Below are 12,569 nucleotides of genomic sequence, written 5' to 3' on the forward strand. Positions count from 1 at the left end.
AGTGTAATAGGATTGGATAGGTGTAAGCAATATAGTGGAACCTCCATCTTGCCCTCTGATAGGCCAGGTGGAATTGTTGCTAAGTCAATGGTGTGAGCAGTCTCAGTCCCATTTGTTCCAGTCAAAGACATACACTCCCCTCTGTATTCATTTGGACAGTGAAGCAATAAAAGTGACTCCAGTACGTTATTCACCATTCACATTAAGGTATTTCATTTCTAAACAGTAAAACATATGTATGAAAATACCCTAAAATAAAAGGTCACATTCTGTACTATCGCCTCATATGAAATATTTGATCTCAAATCCAAAATGCTGGAGTATAGGGCCAAATTTGCACTGTCCAAATAAATACATAGAGGAGTGTATATTCACATTGACCCAGAATACCCAGCAGTGAGGCCACTCCTACCATTTTCACACTATCATGCTGACCCAAACCAAACTGTGCTTGCTGTGCTATTTTCTTTCCACATTTTTATTTTCAGCCTGGTTCCAGCAACTATGGAGGACGTGTAACCACTATCCAGGCCAGCTCAGTACAGCTTGGTTTGGCTCGGTTCGGCTCAGTAGTGTGAAAAGCTCCTCAGTCACACCTAAAAAGTATTATTCCCTTCGACACAGTCCAGTCAGGAGTCCTGTCTTCTACATGAGCCACTTGTCTTTCTCCTTGTTAAAGTGTTCGGCCCACTTCCTGGTGAGTTCCAGGTACAGATCTGACCGGTGGGGCTGGTAGTCGAGATACAGCCGCGACACCGTCTTCCTAGGCACCGCCTTCTCGATCTGTGTCCCCTCGTGCCACTCGTTGAATGACGTGATGGTCACAATCTCCGGCCGCACCGACAATGCCGCCTGCAGGCTGGTCTCATAATAGCGTCCGTTGACCCTGTTCCTCGTGTTGTGGTTGTTCCATGGCCTCACTGCGGTGTCGACGTATCCCGGCCCGGCGCTGGGCACAAACAGCAGGTTGTTACCGTCACAGAAGGCCTTAACCGCCTTCCAGTTCTGGTGAGAGGAGCCGAAGGAGAAGCCGTTGGAGGCGAAGTACGTATACATGCCGTCGAAGGCACCGGCCAGGATCTCGTGTTTGTGGCGTTCCTCTACGACCAGGGCGAGGAAGACACCGTCGTAGGGCGTGCCGCGGAGGGTGTGGGCGCCGGCGGGGTGGAGCAGTTCGGCCCAGGCCTCAGGCGGGGTCAGGTAGGAGTCGTAGACGTAGAACAGAGGAAGGATCCGCCCCGTGGTCGACCTGAAGCGGTAGAAGGCGCCGTGGTTCCCGTACCTATGAGGTAAAGATTTTCTTTAGTTTAGTTCATGTTTACATATGCAGCTAGAATCTGAATTACAGTATACATACAAATTACGCATATTTTTATAGAGAAGTGAACATGCAAGAAGAAAAACATCATGACTTCATAGGTAGCCAATCCAGTCATAGATTATTATGTAAACGTTTATTTTTTATTTATTTTTACACTTGTTACAAAGCAGCAGGTTCTGCCAATACAAGCGTTCTCGATTGGGTGAAGTGTCAGATGTCTACAGAAAATGCTATTATGTGAAATGGTGCTATTATTTTCAAGAGCAAGTTTGGAGAGATCAGATTTTATAAATGTACCCCCCCCCCCCTTCTCATTCTCTCTGTGGTTTCTTTTCAGGCAGATTGCTAGCACAGTTGGTTGTGCAGAAGTTGGCAGAAACATCTAACCCTACCGCCCAACCACAGAGGGTGTCTCAAGGTTGGGACAATGTTTAGATGGATCACTATCATGCCTCATTAGATAAACCATCACATATTCGTCTTCTGCCCTCTACATTTGTCCTCTCCTCCTATATGGCATGACAATGACCATAGGAGTTGGCAAGACGGCACAAACAGATCTGGGACCTGCAGGCTAGTCCTGGTCTGTTCCACAGCCAAACTTTTTCATACATTTTTACACAGGTACAAATCTTTTAGTGGCACTATCAATTTTCTCAAGCCCTCAGATGAGTACTCTAATAATGAAAGTGAAAGTAATACAATCAGGACAAAGGCTACTTGTGGTTTCATTCTCTCTACCTCCTTCAGACCTGAAGAGGGCTCAGATTTCTCCAGATCCCTAGACCAACGTCACTGGACATTGATATGAAAAGCAGAGCTCTGACCTTTGGCTTAAAGTAAGTGATACGAAAATCATCATCTGTATGAGTGAGAGTTTGAGAGAGGAGTGAGAGAGGCAGAGAGAGAGAAAGCAAGAGAGAAGTGGGGAGAGCGAGAGACAGAGAGGGGGAAGTGAGAGTGGAGATAGAAAGAGGGAAGTGGAGAAAGGAAAGGAGATTAGATGAGAAGTGGAGTGGCTGGGTAGAGGACGTGGATGTACAGAACAGTCGAAGGCCAATCTACTTGTCAATTATCTAGAGAGTGAGAGAGAGAGAGAGAGAGAGAGAGAGAGAGAGAGAGAGAGAGAGAGAGAGAGAGAGAGAGAGAGAGAGAGAGAGAGAGAAGAGGAATGGAGAGATGTGGATTGTTTATGACAGACCAAATTGTAAATTATGTAGATTGAGAAAGAGAAAATGAGAAGAGGAGAGGAGAGGAGAAGTGGATGTATAGGACAGTGGAAGGTCAACCTACTTGTCAATGATGTATTTGATGTTATCATGCATGCTGAGGTCAGTCCGTCCCTTGTACGGCTGGATGTGGAACGCCACCTGTGTGAACAGAGTAGGGATACGGATCATTATAAACCCTTAATAACGAGGACAACACTGTCTGTGTGAACAGAGTAGGGATACGGATCATTATAAACCCTTAATAACGAGGACAACACTGTCTGTGTGAACAGAGTAGGGATACGGATCATTATAAACCCTTAATAACGAGGACAACACTGTCTGTGTGAACAGAGTAGGGATACGGATCATTATAAACCCTTAATAACAAGGACAACACTGTCTGTGTGAACAGAGTAGGGATACGGATAATTATAAACCCTTAATAAAGAGGACAACACTGTCTGTGTGAACAGAGTAGGGATACGGATCATTATAAACCCTTAATAACGAGGACAACACTGTCTGTGTGAACAGAGTAGGGATACGGATCATTATAAACCCTTAATAACGAGGACAACACTGTCTGTGTGAACAGAGTAGGGATACGGATCATTATAAACCCTTAATAACGAGGACAACACTGTCTGTGTGAACAGAGTAGGGATACGGATCATTATAACATTTACATTTACATTTTAGTCATTTAGCAGACGCAAACCCTTAATAACGAGGACAACACTGTCTGTGTGAACAGAGTAGGGATACGGATCATTATAAACCCTTAATAACGAGGACAACACTGTCTGTGTGAACAGAGTAGGGATACGGATCATTATAAACCCTTAATAACGAGGACAACACTGTCTGTGTGAACAGAGTAGGGATACGGATCATTATAAACCCTTAATAACGAGGACAACACTGTCTGTGTGAACAGAGTAGGGATACGGATCATTATAAACCCTTAATAACGAGGACAACACTGTCTGTGTGAACAGAGTAGGGATACGGATCATTATAAACCCTTAATAACGAGGACAACACTGTCTGTGTGAACAGAGTAGGGATACGGATCATTATAAACCCTTAATAACGAGGACAACACTGTCTGTGTGAACAGAGTAGGGATACGGATCATTATAAACCCTTAATAACAAGGACAACACTGTCTGTGTGAACAGAGTAGGGATACGGATAATTATAAACCCTTAATAAAGAGGACAACACTGTCTGTGTGAACAGAGTAGGGATACGGATCATTATAAACCCTTAATAACGAGGACAACACTGTCTGTGTGAACAGAGTAGGGATACGGATCATTATAAACCCTTAATAACGAGGACAACACTGTCTGTGTGAACAGAGTAGGGATACGGATCATTATAAACCCTTAATAACGAGGACAACACTGTCTGTGTGAACAGAGTAGGGATACGGATCATTATAACATTTACATTTACATTTTAGTCATTTAGCAGACGCAAACCCTTAATAAAGAGGACAACACTGTCTGTGTGAACAGAGTAGGGATACGGATCATTATAAACCCTTAATAACGAGGACAACACTGTCTGTGTGAACAGAGTAGGTATACGGATCATTATAAACCCTTAATAACGAGGACAACACTGTCTGTGTGAACAGAGTAGGGATACGGATCATTATAAACCCTTAATAACGAGGACAACACTGTCTGTGTGAACAGAGTAGGGATACGGATCATTATAAACCCTTAATAACGAGGACAACACTGTCTGTGTGAACAGAGTAGGGATACGGATCATTATAACATTTACATTTACATTTTAGTCATTTAGCAGACGCAAACCCTTAATAAAGAGGACAACACTGTCTGTGTGAACAGAGTAGGGATACGGATCATTATAAACCCTTAATAACGAGGACAACACTGTCTGTGTGAACAGAGTAGGTATACGGATCATTATAAACCCTTAATAACGAGGACAACACTGTCTGTGTGAACAGAGTAGGGATACGGATCATTATAAACCCTTAATAACGAGGACAACACTGTCTGCAATACACATTTTCAAGGTCTTTGAAGCATTATTATACAACTTGAATGTAAACACGGTTCTGTAAATGAAGAAGTAATGAAAAGCAATGTTCACATTCATTAGTATATCAGCACATTGCCATTTCATTGTTGTATTAAAAAGCAGTATGGCAATGCCTTCAGAATTCAATTGGTAAGGTGTGGTGAGTGGTGAGCACCATCTGTGAGTTTGACTGTTCAATGCACTGGCATAGTAAAAGAATACTAAGGTACATGAACAGAGGGAAATATTCAGCAACTCTTAGAGGACAATGGAAGTGCATTTCAGAAATGCTTCATTATTGTTAAAACCAATGTGTTTTGCCATGTATCCTCCAACTGGCATATCCATCGTTAAATAGTAGGCTCAGAGAATCAATATGTTGTTACTCAAATTTAATGGATCCCAGTGTCCATTCAGAATGCCAGTTCTTTTGGGGACCAAGCAAATGGAGGATATTGATCCTGTCAGACTAGTGTGTCAGAGGCCTCCGGGCTGGGATCAGCCAATCAGAGGGCTGGGATCTATAAATAAATCCTCCTTCTCTGACTCTGGGGCCCCATAGGGATTGGTCCAGGTAACATCAGCAATCAAACAGAATGCTGTGTGTGTGCTTGTGTGTGCACTGATGTGGGTGTGTGTGTGTGTGTGAGCGAGAGAGAGAGAGAGAGAGAGAGAGAGAGAGAGAGAGAGAGAGAGAGAGAGAGAGAGAGAGAGAGAGAGAGAGCGAGAGAGAGGGAGAGAGCGTGTCCCAAGTGTTACGATAGAGAGAGAGAGAGAGAGAGAGAGAGAGAGAGAGAGAGAGAGATAGAGAGCTTGTGCCGAGTGTAAAGGTAGAGAGAGAGAGAGAGCTTGTCCCGAGTGTAAAAATAGAAGGCAATAGAATGACACAGGACAGGAGCTAACTTTAGAGAGAGGAGCAGGATGTGGACTGAGTTTTAGTTTCTTGAAAATTTAAAAAGAAACTGCAGGGAAGAAGAGGAGGAGGATGAGGAAGAGCAGACCACTGAAGCAGAGACTCCTAGCTCCCAGCTGTCCTATCCATTATCCAAACTGATAATGTGATTTGGAGTTATATTCCTTCCAGTGGCCCTGCAGTGAACTTCATCTGCTGGAGATAATAATCACGATACTGCTCTCTACTTTAAGGCAATAATACTCTCTACTTTAAAGTATTACCTAAGGCCTTTTTCTGTCTTTGACTCTGTGTCTTTGCTGCAACTGAGAGATAATACCTGCCAACCCTTCAATGAACCATACCAGGGCCTTACTTGGAGATACAGCATATGGCATACATATAAGGTCTATACATCAAACAAGGATGAAATCCCTTGCGGTTTAAAAACTATTTTTCAAGGGAGACCTGGATCTGATCCACATTCCACACACCACACCTTGAAGGATCATTCAGATGACTGTGGTTGCTGTGACACAGATGACTGTGTATGATCCAAATGACATGAACAGGACTGTGGCAGCTGCCCTCTCTCACCCCAGGATTAGACTAGCCTGATCCCAGATCTCTTTGTGCTGTATAGCCAACACCTACTGTCATTGTCGAAACAACACAAACAGATCTGGGACCAGTCTTAAACTGCCTGACGACTAGGATGTTTACCTCAGCTTCTGTATAGCAAAAGGTCTACTTCAGCTCACCGTCAACTGTTGATAGAACCGTCGAGCCATGAATGACGGAGCGAGGCGGGCTAGATAGAAAGGAAAGAACACCCACTCCCTCTCTCTGGCTGTTTTTTTTTTTTTTTAAGAGGCTGCAAGGTCGTCATAAACAGTTTCCATGGTAACACTGTGTTTGACATGGCAGCGACCGAGCTCACTCGCTCGCTGGGCTATCAGTTTGTGTCCTGGCTGGTTTTGAAATCAGAGAGGCCGAGCGGCAAGGTGAGCTGATGTGCTGTTCAATAAGTCCCTTTCCTCAGCTGAATAAACCCTGTGTGTGTGTGTGTGTGTGTGTGTGTGTGTGTGTGTGTGTGTGTGTGTGTGTGTGTGTGTGTGTGTGTGTGTGTGTGTGTGTGTGTGTGTGTGTGTGCAGGGGTTGAGAAGCTGTTTTTCAGTTTGTTCACAACACACGTCGTGCAGTGTAGTGGGAACAGATTCTCCTATTAGCATTTTGCCCTTAGGTGTAGCTGCGCTTACTGCAAACTGGGGACGTTGATCGTGATTGAAACATCTAAATATTTAACACAGATGTTTGTTTTATCATTTCGTTTTTATTATGAGAGGTAATAATAAACTAAGCCTGAGGCAGTTTAATGTTTACACATTAAGCTCTGTATATTCTTATTGATGATTTAATGTGATGATCAAGTAAAGAAAGTGAGTGCGCATATGAAGTGGAAAAGACACAGGTCGGCGAAGCGACACTGAGGAAGTAGGCAAGGAATTAAATCTCTTTGTCCCTCTACTTCAAATCAAATCAAATTACAGGTGCAGACCTTACCGTGAAATGCTTACTTACAAGCTCTTAACCAACAATGCATTTCAAGAAATAGAGTCAAGAAAATATTTACTAAATCAACTAAAGTAAAAAATGTAATAAAAAGTAACACAATAAAATAACAATAACGAGGCTATATACAGGGGGTACCGGTACCGAGTCAATGTGCGAGGGTACAGGTTAGTCGAGGTCATTTGTACATGTAGATAGGGGTAAAGTGACTATGCATAGATAATAAACAGCAGTGTAAAAACAAAGGGTGGGGGGGGTTAATGTAAATAGTCCCGGTGGCCATTTGATTAATTGTTCAGCAGTCTTATGGCTTGGGGGTAGAAGCTATTAAGGAGCCTTTTGGACCTAGACTTGGCACTCCGGTACAACTTGCCGTGCGGTAGCAGAGAGAACAGTCTATGACTTGGGTGACTGGAATCTTTGACAATTTGACCTATATTTCCTGTGTGGCAGTGATTCTAGAACACTGGTTGGAACAGAACATAGCAGCGTTAGCCCTCAGGTTAGTCATACTGAGATACAAACTGTTACTGTTGTGTAAGTCCCACACAGACCTACTTCTCATCCTTCATTTCATTCCACACGTCAAACACTGTGAATGTAAGCCTGCCATATTCAAAATATGAAAGCGGATGGAAGGAAGAACCTTGGGCTTTATTTAACTAACTCTGCACTAAGCTTGCTGTAGCTGGCCTCGCACTGTACTGTTCTGTCAAAGGCACCTTCAGCATGCTATGGGTTTATGCTGTGTGTCTGACCCTTTCGCTCTCTCTCTCTGTGTGTGTGTGTTGTGTGTTGTATGTGTGTGTGAAAGAGAGACCTTCTCGTGCCATGCACACAGGCCTCAGGTTGCATGGTCAGTCCCAGTAATGCCTCTGAGGCCAATGCTGTTTGTGCGATGTGTGCGCGCGTGTGTTTGTGCGTGCATGAATGTACAGAACATCTCTAATGGCTTCAATAGACTGAAAGTCAAACAGTACAACACTCTTCCAATTCAAATGGAAACTGTCTTCCCTCGGTTTAAAAATCCTGAAAAAATGTTTTGTCTGCCTTCAGAGGACCTTGTGAAGCACCCGAAGAGTTGTGAGGTTGTTGAAGAAATGTGTTTTCTCTGTCTACATCAATAATATACATAGATGGAGGAAGAAAGTGGGCTTGAACAGATTGTTTTATGCATGGAAAATACATTCCAAAATCACACACTTCATCCTCTAAAAACGAAATGCATTGCATCTGTCTTCGAGTGAACACAGTGAAGTTATGACATACACTGTGGCTGCTCTCTCCGTTTTGGTAACATGAATATTTCTATGTATTTAGCTAGGCTCAAAGACCATGACTGATCCTCACTTAAACTACTACAACAAAGGTCTGAGTTAACATAGTCTCTTGTGACAGACTGTTACACAATCTGAGTGAACAACATAAACCCTTAAGCACCTACCAACCAATCATCACTGCCAGCCAGCCAGCCAGGGTTGGGACGAATTCCATTTCAATTCAGTCCAATCCGGAAGTCATCTGAAATTCCAATTGACTAAATTGGAATGGAGTCGACCCCAACCCTGCAGCCAGACATTTATTCATTTAGTAAAGCACCAGAAAGTGTAAAAACATACCGGTTCTCTCACCAGTTACCTTGATGCTGTGTCTGTGGGCAGCGTCCATGACAGCAGGCACCAGGTCTTCACATGGCTCACCATGGTTGTCTGCAATGCCAGGCGGATACCACGACAGAACCAGTACCCCTGGGGAGGAAACAGTTAGTGACCGTCTCTGGTATAAATACTGACATAAGGGTAGGCCTATAACCCCCCCCCCCCCCCCCCCATAAGATTGGTGCAGATGAATGTGGGAGTTTAAGTGAAGCTACTTTAATACTTCAATATTTGAGAGGTACAGTATCATGTCCAGGACACCTTTTGATGATAATATTTAATTTTGGGGGTTAGTGGTGCCAAAATCCCTTACCTGCTGCAGCCGCTTCAATCTGCGACATATGTGACTCCAGCACAGTGGGGTCTCTCGAACTGTATGGTCCTAGCTCCGGGAAGAAACTCGCGGCTATGTCCTCTGGAGGAGTGTGTCTTCCTTTGGCGTGGCTGGCAGCGATCTTAGGATCCCAGTGCGGCACTAGAACATGGTCCCAGTGAATATATTTACCGTCCATCTGTGGGGTGCCATACCACAGGTAATAGAATATTTGTACGTCATAGAATATACTGTAGTCACGGTCGGATTTTGTGAAAACGACTTTGGTGTCGCTGGCTAGATGGGACTGACCAGGGGAAACTACCATGTCGTTTGAGACTGGCGGTTTCCGGTCGCCTCCTCTTTCCCCCACAAACTCTCCCATCCCCGGGGCCAGGTCTGAGAAGCCATCGCTGGGTTTCAGTGTTCTGAGGCCCATCATGGTCCCGAAGATGAAGAGGGTGAATAAGAAAAGTGCAATGAAAGCTTTTTTGCGCAGCCGTGTCATTTTGGTTGCTGTCTCTAGAGCTGAAAGTAGCCTATAGACCACTATGTGCTGAGGGGAATGGACAGTAGATCCTTTGAGTGCTTCCGTTGAAACTATAGCATAAGTAGATCTATGTCAGTCTCTTCCATCAACATGTAGACTATAGTCTTCAAGTATACACACTTAGCATGAAAAGAATGTGGGAAAAGCCACTCAATCTCTGCAGTGGTTTGTGCGTTTCGTTGTAGAGTTCATAGTGCCAGCGTTCGTGGCTTGAGTTCGATGTTCGACTTGAACGCAAAGAATCGAATATATGTCCCTTCAAACATCTAAGCTATAGCCTGTCAAACCATATTTTTTTTCCTGATAATGTGTTTTTAGACGAATCTCTCCTTTCTCCCTCTATATCCATGAAGAGCATATCTGTTTCTACGGTTACGGTTTAGCTTCTCATGATGACTGACTGTCATTACCATTTCAGGGCATCGTCAAGTTAAGGTTTTTATGCTTCCCGACCACCGAGAGCTCATCTGTGGATTCCACTGAGAGAGATGGAGACAAGGAAAGCATCTCTCTGTTCATATTTCAAAAGACAATCGCTGGAGTTTTTTTCAAGCTGTGCCTCCTGCACACTCCCAACTGTTCCTCTCGACTATTAATTCATCACATAGTTCGTAGCACAGTTACCTTTGTCTTCTGCAAGTTCCCTCGCTCGCCTACTAACGCTACCCCTTGTTTATCCCATCTCTTCTCTCCCTTGATGATGCATTTGAACCTGCGCTTCCGGGAACAACCCGTTATAATCCATCACATCTCCAGAACGGTAGACTTGGTCGACATTTAATAGCCTGCGCGGGGTCGACGTTCGGTTTTAGGCAGACTGTTTTTATATTGATCGTTTTCTCACGACACGCAGCAGGAGGAAGAGGAGGAGGGAGAAGCTGAGCACAGCACTAGCAGCTGATGGTGCGATGCGGGGGCGAGCAGAGTGGGTGGGATTAACCCTGTTTTTAATGTCTATGGATTAACCCCGCGCACTGCTTTGAGAGGAAAATAGAGCGCGCGTGGAACAAATGGGTAGCCTATTGCTTTTGCCTTTGTTTGCTCTGTATATGGTTACTTTAACTCAGTATCTATGGGTTGAAGTAGAAGTACGCTACGTTGCATTCTCTTGCTATCCTCCTATTTGAAAAGCCTTTCTCTCACGGATCATTTGGCTGTTTACACTATAGGCTATGTTGGCTATATGTTACAATATGGACACATTGACAAACATCTATTATTTATTGAACAAAAGAGATTAAACTTGTATGATTTTGGCTATATGATCTAGCCTATGGCTACAGGCTGTAGAACACTGTTTGTCAGTTTATGGTAGTGGAGAGTGAAAGCGATGCCATTTGAATAAAGATAAAAGAACAGAGAGGGCTAAGGGCTCTTGTGTGGCCCCAGTTGAAAACCTTTTCTGAGTTATTTTGTTCCTTGCCAATAAAGATAGAAGCAAACAAATCAGAATCGTAAATCTTTGAAATACTTCTTCTTTATCATTATTGCGTTTCACACAGGACATTTCCAATTCCACGAAGCATCCGTGGGCTGAGAATGTCGAAAACATTAAAACATTTAAATATGTGGAAGCTTTGAAGTTGATGGTTGAGATGAAAGATGATGCCACCCACCACATCCTTTTGGACGAGCTAGAATTATTGGCAGGATTAGCTCCTGGGAGGCAGATAGATACCCACTCACACGGTGGGTTTAGAGCCGCAGCACGGGGAACCGGAGTGGAGTGGACACCCACGGCTAGGATCCCCAGATCGATCCCACTGGCACAGCTCGCCTCTCTCCATAATAATCAGTCAGGCTTTTCTATTATGGAGGGCCCCTGAATGTGCTTGTGTTGCTTTTTATAGCCTAAGACTTCTTATTTTTCATTGTTGTCTTGTTTTTTAAAGGCTTCTTGTTTTACCCATCACTCAAAGATCATTAGCATATATAGCCAACACAATGGTTTTCCATTTTGTTATTCTGTTGATGTTGTCTTCATTAGGATTTTAATATGAGTTTGTCTTTAGGTTTCATGCACAAAAATATAAACTCTCCATCTATTTAATTAAAACAAGCCTCGATCCAGTTTAGGCCTCCGCAAAATTGTAACAGAACCAGAGGGACATCTAGTGGGACGAGAGAGACATTGTTTTGCAGTAATCTTGATGTGAGCAATATGACTGCTGAGCATCCGAGCCACACGGTATTAATGAAAGTGACAGGTTCAGTGGTCTTTAGTGATGATGGAGATAGATGTCATCGCTCTCTGTGTGCATGCATGTACATCTGTCACCACTAGGGGAAGTCCATGTATCATTAAAATCTGTTTGAATTGTGAGAAGAATTGAAAGGTAGACCACAATGGATTGGTTCACTAAATTTTAACATGGGCACCTTTCGTTATCAAATAACGATATAGATCGAGAAACCTTGAAGTCAATCATCAATCCCGTGTTGTAGCTCTGGAATTGACTTGATATGAAAAAATACAACGTTGTGTCTTGATAAATGAATGCTTCTTCTGAATACTAGGCCTAGTCTTCGTGGACTCGCCAGATATAACTTTCAAAAATCATCAACGGTTTGTTTTTAGGGCGTTCGCTTTAGGGGTAAGCGCTGTCCTATGTGCTGAAATAGTTTAGCGGTTAGAGCGTTGGGCAAGTACCGAAAAGTCGCTGATTCGAATACCCAAGCTGAAAAGGTGAAAAGTCTGTCGATATGCCCTTCAGCAATGTACTTAACCCTAATTTGCACCAGGGGCGCCGTATTACTGACCTTGTAAAAAAAATGTCACTGCACCTATCCGTTATACGTAACAATAAAACAGAGAAAAAAATGCTCTTTTAACGTTTATCGTCAAACGTGAGCTAGAAATGTTCTCTGCTCTGACACACACACTCACGACTGTAGAATATCTGAAGTTCTTATGTGAAAATGAATTGTTTTTAGTACCTTTGTTGCTCAACCGCTATTGGCAGATAATCAGCAAAACCAACAGTGACA

The 12,569-nt window shown here is 43.4% G+C and overlaps 1 protein-coding gene across 2 annotated transcripts; it reads right to left on the reverse strand.

Annotated features, from left to right (window-relative positions):
• Window positions 1–645: 645 nt before the first annotated feature.
• On the reverse strand, window positions 646–9,539 carry LOC311132319 (glycoprotein endo-alpha-1,2-mannosidase-like protein; the record flags this gene model as incomplete). 2 transcript variants are annotated; one of them, XM_084165570.1, is made up of 4 exons in its annotated part: window positions 646–1,282; window positions 2,615–2,691; window positions 8,699–8,808; window positions 9,032–9,539. In XM_084165570.1, 4 exons carry the CDS (start codon window positions 9,537–9,539, stop codon window positions 646–648), a joined length of 1,332 nt encoding a protein of 443 aa, XP_084021696.1. The 2 variants fall into 2 exon arrangements, with proteins under 2 accessions (XP_084021696.1, XP_084021695.1); XM_084165569.1 differs by having other exon boundaries at window positions 8,660–8,808.
• Window positions 9,540–12,569: the final 3,030 nt, after the last annotated feature.

The sequence above is a fragment of the Coregonus lavaretus genome (assembly GCF_964263955.1).
Source record: "Coregonus lavaretus genome assembly, chromosome: 7".
In the NCBI taxonomy this organism is placed as follows: domain Eukaryota; kingdom Metazoa; phylum Chordata; class Actinopteri; order Salmoniformes; family Salmonidae; genus Coregonus; species Coregonus lavaretus.